Source organism: Castor canadensis, chromosome X (genome assembly GCF_047511655.1).
Source record: "Castor canadensis chromosome X, mCasCan1.hap1v2, whole genome shotgun sequence".
NCBI classification, from domain to species: domain Eukaryota; kingdom Metazoa; phylum Chordata; class Mammalia; order Rodentia; family Castoridae; genus Castor; species Castor canadensis.
The window spans coordinates 17,721,248-17,735,868 of record NC_133405.1 but is presented as its reverse complement, the minus strand read 5'-3'; the positions used below and the strand labels follow the sequence as shown (position 1 = coordinate 17,735,868).

Genomic DNA, 14,621 nt, shown 5'->3' with positions numbered 1-14,621 from the left:
AAGAAAATGCAGATGGTTTAAAATAGATGAGGTATGTTAATAGTTGTAAATTATAAATTTGTAGATTAGGAGATTTACAAATGTCTTTTTGAGGTTTGATTTCCCTATCTTTGTAAAAACTTTATTTTCTGGTAACCCATACCTGGAGTCATTTTCTTGTTAAATAACAACTTTGATTTATTTGAAATGAATATAGTTAATCAAAGAACAGTCATTAATTCAGGCAGTAAGCATAAGTCATTTATTATGCAGGGAAAGACTAAAAGAAATATGTAGGAATAGCTTATAGGGCATAAATCAATATTTTCTCTTTATTCTTCAGGTATCTTGACTATCATAGTATGAACAGATGTATACTACCTGTTCTAGTCACTAGGCTACAAAAACATCTGTGCTTCAATAATAATTACTGAGGAAAGTAGCAGTGTGGATGGATATTTAAGGAAACCAGAGGACTTAGGTTTTTCTATCCAAGGCATACGGTCCTGGTTTAAGGGATGGCCTGCTTTTGCTAAAGTGGATAAAATCCAGGAGAAGTGTGGGCTCACTATGGTAGCTAGAGATTTGAGACTGGTGAAGCCTATCTGTCTCCATTTGCCATTGCCAGATATTGGTCTGCACATAACAGCACTGCCTGGACTCACTGGCTCCTGTAAAGTCAAATGTAGAGACAGATTTAATTAATTAACCTATTTTATTATTTAATCTTAGATTTTATAACTTATAGATGTAATATAGATGATTAAGTATATTGTTCTTATCCCAAATGTGTTCTAAATAATTATGACAAATAAGATATTTGATATTTAAACTATACAGTTCTCTTGTACAATTGAGAAAATAGAAAATGTTGGACTTACTGAACCTTAAGATAAAGGGTAATGTAATTATAAGAAAAAATATATAAAATGTCTAACTTGTGGGTAGTATAACAAAAATGTCCAACAGTTGTTTTATGTGAATATATTATAAAGAGCATGTGTCAGATATAATATAGATTATTAGCATATTTAGAAGTTCTACAATTTATTTAACATGTGTTCACTCTTACTGAGTAAGGATTCACTTTCTTATATTCATCATTCAAAGATAAATTTTTATAAAAGGACAAGCTATAGTTTCATGATTCTGAAAAAAAAGGGAAAGAAAATAAACCTCATCTGCTCACCATATTTGTGTCATAGCCTTTGGCCTGAGTAATGAAGCAAACAATAGAACTGCCTATGTCTGGGTAGAGGTAGGCACAGCTTGAAGCTCCCATAACCTGCATCTGTAATATTTCTGGGTTCTCATCTGTCTCTCCTAGGAAAATAGAATATACAAATAGTTAAATATATAGGTTACAGTGAAGCAGCCAAGAAGATGATTTAAACGTGTACCTCTAAGTTATTATGCTAAGAAGTTCTGTTGATTTTCTTATCACTACCATTAGCTTCTTACCCTCAAGTCATTCCATTCATTTTACATTTCTTTTGAGTCATTTTAGCAAATATAATTACTTTTAAATTTCATTTCCTGAAAATTAAGTTGTATATTTTGATTTATAAATCAGCTGGGTGTTGATAGCTCACGTCTGTAATCCTAGCTACCCAGGAGGCAGAGATCAGGATTGTGGTTCAAACCCAGCCCAGGTAAATAGTTCACAAGACCCTATCTCAAAAAACCCTTTATAAAAATAGGGCTGGTAGAGTGGCTCACAGTGAATGCCCTGAGTTCAACCTAATATAGCAAACGCCCCCAAATAAAAAGCCCTCCAAATTCCAATTCAAGTGAATATTCAATTTCCTAAACATGCCAAAACAAAACAGAACTTTTTTCCAAAGTTAGAAGAGTTTGGAACCTAATCATCCCTGTTTTATTTACAACATTTGAATGTTCATATAAACTTCCTCTTACGATATCCTTAAAATCCTATTGAGTCATCATCAAAACAATCATTGAATGAAATAAAAATACATGTACAAATAGGTTTCTAATCTGAATTAAGGTCCTAAAATTAGGTATATGCACAATTGTTGTGAGACTTCTTAAACTTTAAGTTAAAAGTATAATCTTTATTTTTTTAAAGCTACTCTCCTAATGAGCAAAACAATCACTAACCTGGTTTAAGAATTCTTGGCCCAGAAAGCCAACATTCTGAGCTATTTAGATTCTTCAAGTGCCCCAATGGTGCTAACATCTGAATGGAATTTTGGCCCTCTTGAAGGAGTACCAAAGCTAGATCATTTCTTGCTGCTCCACTCACCAACCGGAATCTCTCATGAAGTAGGATAGTAGTTACTTTAACAACTCTCAGAGGTGCCCCAGGATGCCTAAGGCCCAGTATCGCTATAGTGTCTTCTGGATTCCTATGTGGATACATAGAGATTACTTAAAATGGATTCACTACAGAACCTGTACTCTTAAAAACCACATTTGTCTTTTTAAGATATGGTACATGAGCCTTGCATTTCACCTCCACAGAAATCAAGATACCAAGAAGTTAGTACTTGGGAAATAGGATTTCGGAAGAAAATACTAATAGAGGTACATGTTAAATCAACTCAATGTTTGCCTGAAACAAATAAGTAATGGACCTAAGAGGTGATTTTGGGACAAAGAAAGCAAAATTTGCCCAAAGAAGGCTTAAACAAACTGACTTGGTGGTAATGGATTATATAGTATTTGAAGAAGCAGGACATAAACTTACATGTTCCTGACACAATGGGCAGCAGTGAGAACCCAAGAGCTGCTAATTATGGAGCCACTGCAGATTTGACTGCCACAACTGATGATCATAGCCTGCCAAGGCATAGTATATCGCAGAGAAATACGATCTGCCAAAACTGAGCAAAAACAAACAACCAACAAATGAAAAAAAAAAAGAAGCAAAAAAAAGCCAGTAAGAATAAATTTCATAGAATGTTATAGCTTTCTAATTTTAAATGTTTCAATCCCTTTAAAACACATTGACATTTTAAAATCTGACTTAGAAACATGAGCTTCTGTATCTTTTGCAGCTATGATATTTCCCTGAAAAAAAGTTCCTCTTATCTTTCTATACCCATTGTTTATTTATAGAGCAATTTTAAATTGTCTCTAGTCAATAAGTGGGAATATATATACAATGAAAGATTGCTGCTCCATAGGAAAGAATGAAATTATGCGATTTGTGGGAATGGGTAGAACTAGGGCTCATCACATTTAGTGAAATAAGCCCTGCTCAAAAAGCCAAGTATCACATTTTCACTCATATGCAGTAGAAGGGGGTACAGAGAACTTGACCAAAATATAATGTATGCATATATGGAATTTTCACTTGAAATCCTCTTGTACTATTAATGAATCCTAGATAAAAAGAAAATTTATGAAAACAATCTGACTATAAAAAGAATAAAGTGATAAAGATGAAGGTAAAATCATAAATAAGATCCTCATTGTAGATTTCTTCATCTGTGTGAGAAAGGATTTGAAGTATATCACCAAAGAGATGATATGGCCTCACTTATTCTTAAAAATCATTATTCACTATAATATGGCAACTTGAGATAGCTAGTAAATACTTATTAAGTAGATTAAAACACAGACTCTGGGACTGAAATATTTTTCAAAGGCAGTAAGATCAAGTAAACAATGAGAAATAGTCATTGATGATATTGTGATAGGTTTCAGAATAGTCAAGGGAAGAAGAAAGATAATAACCCTAATGTAAAATAAATGCACACAAGAGCCTACAAATCACTATTTATCACTGACAACAAAACAAAACGTCTTTAATAAAAAATTATTGTAACATATACACAAGGTGCTATATAGTAGTAGAGTACTCTCTGTTAGAAGAATAAGTTTTTGAGTATCATTGTTAGCCCTACTCTTTTTTGCTCCCGAGAAGTTGATAAGTTATTGCAATATTCTACATGTCAGAGTAATCAATCAAGACAATTATATTAATAACCACTGGCATCTATATTCTATAACATTATGAAAGTTAAACAATATTGTTAATTATGACGTTTCTTTTTAGACCAATAAATAAATCACTCCAAAGATTTCATAAATTTAAAAAATATGCATTTCTCAAGAAAAGAGTTTGCTCTTCTCCTTTCACTCTTTTGTATTTCCAATCCCTTGTTAATTTCCTTCTTATACTTCTCTTACTATAATTTTATTGGGCCTTACTCTGAGGTTGTGGCAGAGAAATGAAGTGGGGCCGAATAGAAGCCGTTGTAGAGGTTAAAACTGAAGCATTCCTAGCAGGAGAGACTGAAAGGGAGATGGAAGCAGAGGTAGTTATGGGTCCTTGTTGGGACCATGGTGCATGGCTGAGCCGTGTAACTCCCTGGATCCAGAAAATGAAAGGGCTCACTTGGCTGAAGACATAGGGCTTTGTGCAATGTTCATCAAAGTGACTCAAGATTCCCACCTGTACCCATGTATCCTTTTGTTGTATATGGCACACCAAAGGTGCCCCCAAGTCACCCTGTAAGAAAGAGGGAACAGAACAGAGTAACAACTGATTATCTGAAGGATGGTAGGAGGTATCTTGGTGTTGGAGGATAATCCTTTTTATTTCTGACTTTCACATTCCCTTTAATTGTCACCTTACAGCCAGCCTCCCCCATAGCTTTCTTGGCCTCCACACAGAAAGCAAATTCATTCAGCTTGGGCCAAAACTGGGCACAAGTGCTGGCTTGCAGGATGTTTAGGTGCCTTTTTTGCAAAATTCCAGGACTTCCTGATGGAAAACAGAGAAGAAATGTTTGTGAATTTTGTTGATTTGCTTTAGACTAGATTAGAGAAATATAATAAATGCTCAGTTACTCAAGAAAGGATATTACTATTTTTCCAAACATATCATTCCATTCTAATCCAGTGCCTTTTTCATTATTCACCTCTCATGAGGGACCAGCTGGGTAACCAGCAGTCATACAGTTGTATATTCTTCTCTTGCTCCAAACTTTCCTCCAGACAAGTAGGAAGAACCAGGGGTTGAAAATGTAGTGGCTGCTTCAGAAAGATTAGCCCAGGTCCAAGAGGTCCTTTGGGTCCTAAGTAGGGCAGAGCACGATGAATACCAACAGTCTGAGCTTGGGTAGGATCCTGTAGATCAATAAGACCCACTTGGACCAAGGCCAGAGCTTCTGAGCTTTTTCTGGAAGGAAAATTCATTAGAAATATTATTATTTCTAAATTTCAATGTGGAAAAAAACCCTTAGATCATATGAATCAGATAGGGTCCATGTAAGCACCAAAATACTATTCCTATTCCCTATTCAGTCAGCACATGTATTTAACACTAGGACATTATTAATGATATTAGGTCATCCCTAGGCTCAGTAGGCATGAACGTCTTCAGAAATGAAAAGTAAAGTATTGGTGGAGTGTAGCTCAAGTGGTAGAGTACCTGCCTAGCAAGAATGAGGCCTTGAGTTCAAATCCCAATACCATCAAAAAAAGAAATGAGAAGTAAATTACTTTGTCAGTATCCTTATTAAAAAGTATTAACCTACACTATTGTACTCCCTAATATTTATAGTGCTTAATACTTACTCATAAGAATTTTGAAAATTAGGAACTGAAATATCTCACATAACATGTGAGAGTTCGACCACTTTTTCTACATGAGCCCTGTTTCTCTTATCTATATTAATGGTTCTACTTCAGTATGTTAAAATAAGGAAATAAAATGTTTGCCAGAAATCTTTTGAGCTAAATAGTATCAAAATATAGATCGACAAATTGAATTTTTAGGACAGCATATCTGGAGTTATAAAAAGCTAAACAGAAACTCTAATAAGATGCCTATCCACTGGTTATGAGGTTACATTCTGATAAACCAATCTTAAGTTGAAAACATTGTAAGTTGAAAGTACTGTCATACACCAAACTTAATTAACAGCAGTGGTTGTTAACATGCATAGCTTAGCAACACAGTGGGTAACACAGATGCTTGTCATAATGACTATGTGATTGCATGGCCTACTGGGAGCTACCACTCACTACTACTGACTAGCATCATAACAGAATATCATAATACGTACTAAATATTCAAAGTTCAAAATATAAAGTATGATTTCTACTGAATCCATGTTGCTTTTGCCTCTTTATAAAATCAAAAAGTAATATGTGTAAGTATAGGTTATAATTTAAGGTTATAGCATGCTTTAAAGGTATAGCATGCTTTCCATCTTCTATATAGGTGAAATTATATAAAAGCAAGACATAATTTTACAATTCACAATGTTTTTTATTTGGGTACTAAAATTAACCCCAAGAAACATATTAACATAAATTTTAGTGGTATATGAGGAAAAAAGAATAAAATAGGAAATGGTTGTTAAGAAAGCAATTCAATCATTTCTATAGAAAAGGAGACTCATCAAATTTGATTATATAAATAAAGAACATCTAGTTTGTTCAAAGAAATGTATCCATTAAAAAATCATAAATTTTTCATCACTTTATTATGATACATTAACCTTGAGATGGCTTACCCAGACTTACATGAAATTGGCACATCTTGCTGAGGTAAGAATCCACTGTTCATTCAAAATAGAGCCAGCACAAAAATGGGAGAAAGAGAGATGCATAGAAACCATCCAGGGAAATTCACCTGTTTCTGCCTCCCAGCAATTGGGACAACGGGAGACAAGGCCAGGGCGTAATCCACACTCTAGAATGAATCCACATGTATAACAGAGTAAAGTTAGTATTATTATCCTCTTCATTGAATTTCCTGACTTTCTATTTTAGGAACGAGTTTGAAAATTTGATGTCCTGAACTTTGAGGAAGTGCTTGGGATTATTTTCCTAATTCACAATAAACTTAGGTATAGTAACAGAGGGTATCTGTATACTTCTCCTGATAAAGATAATTTGACTTGTTCTGTTCATTCCTCAAGGAGAATAATAGAATCTATTTAAGCAATCAGATATTTTTGAAATATTATGCTCTGAAAGGAGTGGTACTTATAAAACTTAAGTCATAAGCCCTTACTGGAAAAATAAGGTATTAATCTCTCAATATTTAGAGATCTCTTAACTATTGGTTCAGAAAAATATCTTCAATTTAATCCTACAAAAATCTATGAAAACCTTTTGTGATCTACTCAGAAATTTTGGTTGCCGGCTTCAAAAAGACTCTTTATCTAAGGTAGTAAGTCAAACAGATGACTATATTTAACTTGCCTGTGGTCTCGTGAGAAACAACAGCTGTCTTGAAGAGCCAGAGAGCCTGGAGATTGTCTTTCCAAATCATACCTAGGCGACACTCAGCCAGGGAAACATTGAGAGGCTGTTGTCCAGACTGATGCTTATAGTTGGGTCCAGATAGAGATCCAGGCATCAGGGGAAACTCTTTTGTTAAACTTATTGCTGGAGGAGCATGCAGGGTTGAGAAAGTGTGAGAAAAAATAGTATCTTCAATAAACTTTGAGAAAGACAGTTCCTGGAGCTGACTATCAGAAGAGGTTGAGGGCAAAAGCACAGGAGAGAAGGCCAGAGAAGAAAAGTTGAAGCAAGATGGGAAAACACAGTGTGAAAGATAAGGACAAGAAGAAAAGACTAAACAGGAAGGGAACAATGTACATGGATATGTAAGAGAACAAGAAACAAGGAAGGAAAAGCCTGGGGAAAGATAACTAAGAGAGACAGAAAGGACATCAAGGCTTCCTTTTGTGTCAATAATTTCTAATATGCTGCCAAAGTTCTTGTGACCAATTATACTAGGAAACCACTTGCTCGACAAGGTAAGAAGGAAAATGTTTGTGAGCTGGCTTGGCTGGAGATAACTGCTTTTAATTTTTCTTTCTATGGTACTTATCTCTGTTGACAAAGTTATAAAATACTGATGTGCGGTAGAAATAGTCTCAACAGGTAAAAATGTTACAAGCTTAGACTTGTTATCCAAATGATCAATTAGCAGAGTTTTTCCAATTGTTCCAGTCTCAGGAGAAATCAGTGACACAATTATGTCAGCTTTGTAATGCAGTAGTTTTGTTTTAGGTTGGATCCAGGTTCTGAATTTATCAGATACAGGAATAGAAAAGAATGTTATATTAACTTGAGGCTTGGTCCATGGTGTGGCTGGTTGAGTTTCAGACTGGATCCAGGGTGTAAATGTTCCTCCTTTTAGCATTGTCTGTGGTTTAACTACTTGAGACAAAACCCAGTATCTAGTCATAACAATTTCAGACTGGGTCCAGGGTCTGACTTCTTGGGTTTTTGACTGGATCATAAAAGAATCATGATGAATTGTGCCAATTTCAGATCGGATGAAAGTACTGAACGTACCGAATTCTGAATAAGTCTGCAGTCTGACAGTTTTTACTTGAAGGTAGAACCTAGTTCTGACTGTGTTAGCTTCCTGCTTGTCCCAGGGTCTGGTTGCTTGAGTTTCAGAGTTGGTCCCAAGGTTATCTGTAGCAATTCTTTTCTGAGTCCAGTGCCCAATTATACCAACTTCAGTATGGGTCCCAAGACTCACTGTTTGGGAATAAAGTTGAATCCAGGATCTAACTGTGTTACTTTGAAACTGTAACCAAGGTATTACTGTACCAACTTCAGTCACAGGTGAAATTTTTCGTACTTGAGTTATAGTCTGCATCCAACTTTGGAATTTTTGAGTTTGAGGCTGGCTCATGGGTGTGATTGAATCTATTTGAGTATGGAACCAGTATATTATTGTATCAGGTGGGGTCCAGGAAAGAATTTTTAAAGTTCCAAATTGGGTCCATAGTTTAGTTGTAGCAGTTTCCTGCTGAGTCCAAGGGTTGGTTATACCACCTTCAAACTGGGCCCAAGAAAGTATCCTTTGAGATTCTAATTGGAACCAAGATGTAATGGTATCATTCTGAGTTAGAGACCAAAGTGTGGCTCTGCTATCTTCAGGCCACATACTTACTGCTTGAGATTCAGACTGGGTCCAAAGTTTTATTTCAGAAGAGGTCCAGAATCTGACTGTATTGGTTTCAGTAGTGATTCTTGTTTGGACAGCATTGCCTTCAGAATTGTATCCAGGTCTGACTATATTAGTTTCAAGGTGGATCCAGGGATGGGCTATTGTCCTTTCTGGCTGAAACCAAGAAAGAACTTTTTTAGATTCAATTTGAGTCATTTGCTTTATTGTATCATTTTGAGTTAGGGTCCATGGTGCAACAGTATTCATATCAGACATGGTCAAGTGTTTTGCTGCTTCCATTTCAGCTTGTGACAATAGTGTCACTGTTTCAGGTACTGGCAAAGACAAGCACCTAACTTGTTGAGATTCAGCCTGTGTCAATGCTCTGATTGTACTAGTTTTAGGTTGGGTCCAGGGGTTGACTGTGTTTGTTTCACTTTGGATCCATGGTCTTATTGTACCAGTTTCAAAAATAGTCCACAATTTTACTGTATATTCTGACTGGGTCCAGTAGTCTAATGTGCCTATTTTGAACTGGATCCATGGCATGACTGTAGCGATTTTATGTGTGGCCTGGAGCTGTACTTTGTCACTAAATGATGTGAAAGTACTGAGTGTTTGAAAGGTTGTTTGAATCCATGGTTTTTCTGCCTGAATTTTAAATGAAGCTTTGCTAATATAAGAGTCAGGCTGTGGCAAAGATATGGCTGCTACATGCACAGGTACTATCCAGGATAAGATTGTTCCAAATTCAGGTAAGGTCCATGGACTACTGTTTTCAAGTTCAGAATGTGTCCACAGAAGAGATGCTTGATTTTCAGATTGAACCAAGGGTTTGGTATTATCTGTCTGATGTTGCACTGACATTCTGAATGTGTTAACTTCTGGCAATAGCCAAGATTTCTTGGCTTCAGTTTCAAGAATTGTTGAAATTGTGCCTTTGTCAGTTCCAATCTGTACATAAAAGTTTACAGTGGAAGAGGCAGTCTGCTTAAAAGTTGTGGCTATTGAAGCTGCAGGTTCTGCCCAGGTTTTGACTGCTAAAATCTCAGCCTGGATGTCTGTTGTGATTTTGGAAGCTATAGCCTTTGACCCTGATTTCGTTGATGTAGATTCATTTCATATCCCCATTGTGATTTTGAAAGTTATAATCTGTGTCTCTAGATTTAAAGATGAATATTCAGCTTTGGTTCTCTGTTCAATTGTGGAAATTGTGTCCTCTACCCATGTCTTGATTTCTAGAGATTCATTCTGGGTCCATGACATGAGTGCATCAGGACCTGCCTGCATCCAGGTAATTACTGCTGGAAATTTAGCCATGGTCCATGAGGTGATTACCTCAAATACAGATTGTGTGGAGGTAATTACTGATGGAGACACACTCTGTTTCCATGGGGCAATTGTAGGAAATACAACTTCTTTCCAAAGCTCTTCTGATGTAGGTGTAGCCTGAGTCCAGGACATCACTTTTTCAGATACAGATTGTACCCAAGGATCTAATATTTGAAATTCATCCTGTATCAATGGTGCAAGTGTTTCAGATATAGACTTTATCCAGGTTACTGCTGGATATTCAGAATGGGTCCGTAATATGATAGTATTAAATGAGGGCTGTGCCCGGGTATTTACTGTTGAATATGTAACCTGTATAGGTTGTATCCATGGATCTACTGATTCAGATTCATCCTGAGTCCAGTGTATGGCTACTGAAGATGTGGCCTTTGTCCAGGGGTTTCCTTGTGGGGCTTCCCTCTGGATCCAGGATTCTTTTGAAATTGTTGCCCTTATCCAGGAATATTCTGGTAGAGATTCAGCCTGGGTCCGAGGTATGAATTTTGAATCCTTGGGCACTGGAAAGGGATCTACTTGTGGAAATTCAACCTGGGTCCAGGGTATGGTGTTTGAAGATGTAACTTCTGACCAGGTATTTATTGGGTGATATTCAGTCTTTATCCAGGATATTACTTTCAAATCTCTGTTGTCTATGCAGGGAGATAATGTTGAATATTCAACCTGGGTCCAGGGTCTGACTTTAGCTATTTGAGCTTCTTTCAAGGATTCTACCGGTGAAGATTCAGACTGTATCCTGTGTATGACTTCTGATGCTTTAGCACTCTTCCATGGGTTTATTTGTGGAGATTCAGCCTTAAACCATGCAGTTGCTATATTTCCCATTCTTAAGAAGGAATTAAATGTTGTAGAAATAACTTGTATGCACAATTTGACTGTTTCAGTTACAGGATCTGTCCATTGATCTTCCACATGAATGCATGGTGTGCCTTCCCCAGGCTCAGACTCAACCCAAGGAGATATAAATGGAGTCTTAAATTCTGATTGGATATTTACTTTTGGAGATTCAGTCTGTATCTTGGATTTGACAGTTATAGTTTCTTCTTGGTTCAAAGTATTTATTAATGGAGATTTAGTCTGTGTCTTTAGTGTGACTTTATCAAGTAGAAATGTGTAAAGATTTGTTGCTAAAGATTCTGTCTGTGTCCATGTTGTAATTATATCAACTACTGACTCTGCCCAAGTATTTACTGCTGGAAATTCAGCTTGTGTCCACTGTTTGACAATTTTAGCTGTATCCTCTATCATAGGAATTACTGCTTTAGATGCAGCTTGATGCTTGAATATACCAGCCTCTGGCAGTGTCCAAATCTTTACTTCTGAGAATTCACCTGGATTCCATGATGAGACTATTTCATAGTTAACTTCTGTCCAGGCCTTTTGTTTCTGAGACTTAGCCAGTGTCCACATTGCTATTGTATTAGCTTCAGGCTTTGTCCAGTGATTTGTTGTTGGGCTAACCGCCTTGTTAAAAAGAATGACTTGATTAAATATAGAGTGTGTCAAAACATTTGCTGCAATAGTTTGGTTTTGAATCAATTGTGTGAATATTTCTGTTGCAGATTGTACCTGAGAATTTACTGACATAATTTCAGCTAGGCTCCACAGGGTATCTCTACCAGTTACAGTCATCGTCAATGGATTTACAGCTGGTATTAGGGTCTGAGTCCACGTTGTGATTATATCAGATTCAAACTGTGTCCAAGGACTTTTTGCTAAAGAAACACCCTGAACCAATGGTGTTACTGTATTATCTATTGCTTGTATCCATGGATTGATGATTTCAGAATTAGCCTGAGCCACCTGTAACACAGTATCAGTTTCAAGTTTTGTCCAGGAATTTGTTTTTGCAATTTCAGCTTGATTCAATATATTAGATACAGCTTCTGTTGGATGCTTGACGTTTGTGAATTGACTATTTGTCCACTCTGTAAATGTATCAGTTTTAGACTGTGTCCAGTGATTTAGTGTAGATGCAGCAGATTGGTTCCACACTAAAACTGAATCAGATGTTAGTTGTGTCCAATGTCTTACTGTTGGAGACTCAGCCTGGTGCCACGGTGTGAATGCAGAAGAGACAGATTGAATCCCGGGGTTTACTGTTAGAAATTCAGACTGAGTCCATGTTGTGAATATATCAGCAATAAGTTCTGTCCAGGAAATTCTTCCTGGATATTCAGCCTGAGTCCACAGTACTGTTACTGTATCAGATACAAGTATTGTCCATAGATGTACTCCTTTTAATTCAGCCTGGAACCAAGTTGGTTTTATTCTATTTGATAAAGGCACTGTCCTTACACTTACTGGTGGAGATTCTAGAAGAAGCTTTGATGGTGTGATTGTATCAGTTACAGATTCTGACCACAGATTTCTAGATACAGGTTCACTCCGAAACCGTAGTGGTGTGATTATATCAGATACCATCCGTGGCCATAGATTTACTGAGGAAGATTCAGTGTGGGACCTGAAAGGTATGACTTTGTCAGACAAAGGCTCTGGCAATGGATTTCCTGCTAAAGATTTAAAAGCCTGGGGCTGCTGTGGGAGTATACATAAATGTTCTGGTGAAGATTCAGTCTGAAGCCATGATGCTGTTATTATTTCAGTTCCATGCTTACTCCATAGACTACATGGAGAATATTCAGCCTGCAGCCATTGTGTTGTGACTCTATCAGCTCTAGTTTGTGTCCACAAGTTTGTTGGTGGATATTCAGCCTGAGCCCATGGCAGTGTGACTGTATCAGATAGAGGTCCTGATGGAGAATCACTCTGGAGCCATACTGTGACTGTAGGAGCTACAGCCTTTGTCCAAAACTCTACTGTTTGAATTACAATATCAGTCCATAGTTTAATTGTATCTGACATAGATACACTCCATAGATTTATTGTTGGAGACTCTCCCTGAGACCATAGTGTAAAGCTATTGCACATTGTCTTTGTTAAAGGACTTAGTACTGGAAATTCATCTTTGGACCACAGTTTTTCTACATCTTCTAGTGTGTGAACCCATTGATTTACTACTGGAAATTCATCTAATGTCCATATTGTGACAGTTGTAGATTGTGACCTGGGATTTCCTTTTGGAAATTCAAATGTTTTATTAGTCCACATAGCATCTATATCAGATACAGTCTCTGACCAGAGATGTATTTCTTGAACTTCTTGCTGAATCCATGGTGCAGTCCAAGGATTTATTCCTTGAGTTTTATCCTGAATCCATGTTTTGACTACATCAGATTCACCTTGTATCCAGAGGTTTGATGATTGAGATTCAGCCTTGGTAAAAATTATTTTTGTTTCAGATAACAGATGTGCCCGTGAAGTTGCTGGTGATTTAGTATAAGTCCATTGCGTGACTATATCAGTTTCAAACTGTTTCCTGGGATTTAATGCAGACTTAGTTTCATTCCACAGGGGGACTGTTCCAGTTTCAAACCATACCAAGGGATGTATTGATAGAGAAGCAACCTGGGTCCACAATGACACTGAATCAAATTCAGAGACAGCCCATGTATTTACTGCTGGATATTTTGTCTTCAACCACAGCATGGCCATATTACTTACAGTTTTTGTTGAGGGACTAATTTCTGAAAGTTCAGCTTGGGCCCACAATGTGACAGTATCAACTACATTTTTGGTCCAAGCATATATTGCTGATTTATTCTGGGTCCATGTTGTCACAGTATCAACTATATGCTCTAAAAATGGAATTAATATTGGAGACTCAGCTGAGGTCCAAGGTGTGAAACTATCAATTTCAGATAATGTCCAGGGATGTAGTATTGGAGATACAAACTGGGTTGACATTACGGATATGCCAGTTTTATATTGTGTCCATGCCTTTAGTTCTTGAAAATGAAACTTTATCCATGTTGTTAATAATGGATAAATATTATTGTTAATGGACAATAATAAATAATTGTCCAATTATTTATTATTGGAGTTTCAGCCTGAGTCCATGATATGACTGTGTTAGTTTCAGAGTGTGTCCAGGAATTTATTTCTGGAGGCTCAGGCTGTGTCCATTGTTTTACTGTACTGTCTTCATTTTGTACCCTAGATTCAGATACATCAACATCAAGCTTCTTTAAGGTATTGGTTGTATAGCTGCTATGTTGTATCCAGCCTTTTAACTTATCAGCCATAAATTGGGTCCAGAGACTGACTATTTCAATTTCAGACTGTATCCAATTGTTAGATGTTTGAGAGACTGTTACCATATGAGTATGCAACCAAAGTCTGACAGTGCCATTCTGAGTTTGAGTCCAAATTCTAGGTATAGTACGTTGGGTCCAAGAGTACACTTTTTGAAATTCATTTTTCTTCCTATTTTTAAACATATCCATTTTTGTGCAGTACCAATTTAAGATTCTACCAGCTGTAGTCTCAGACC

At 36.7% G+C, this 14,621-nt stretch overlaps 1 protein-coding gene across 9 annotated transcripts; it reads right to left on the bottom strand.

Annotated features, from left to right (window-relative positions):
- Positions 1 to 218: 218 nt before the first annotated feature.
- Positions 219 to 13,993, bottom strand: LOC141419530 (serine protease 52-like). Of its 9 annotated transcripts, none has more exons than XR_012444179.1 (9): positions 7,168 to 13,985; positions 6,484 to 6,652; positions 4,872 to 5,131; positions 4,581 to 4,714; positions 4,403 to 4,459; positions 2,690 to 2,825; positions 2,101 to 2,348; positions 1,169 to 1,302; positions 219 to 650 (listed from the first exon to the last, which is right to left on the bottom strand). XR_012444179.1 is itself a non-coding variant. In XM_074062341.1 (6 exons), exons 2-6 carry the CDS (start codon positions 4,410 to 4,412, stop codon positions 378 to 380), a joined length of 801 nt encoding a protein of 266 aa, XP_073918442.1. In that variant the 5' UTR covers positions 4,413 to 4,459; positions 4,581 to 4,618; the 3' UTR covers positions 219 to 377. The 9 variants fall into 9 exon arrangements, 6 of the variants coding, with proteins under 6 accessions (XP_073918442.1, XP_073918441.1, XP_073918439.1 ...); XR_012444180.1 differs by having other exon boundaries at positions 2,246 to 2,348; XM_074062341.1 differs by lacking the exons at positions 4,872 to 5,131; positions 6,484 to 6,652; positions 7,168 to 13,985 and having other exon boundaries at positions 4,581 to 4,618.
- Positions 13,994 to 14,621: the final 628 nt, after the last annotated feature.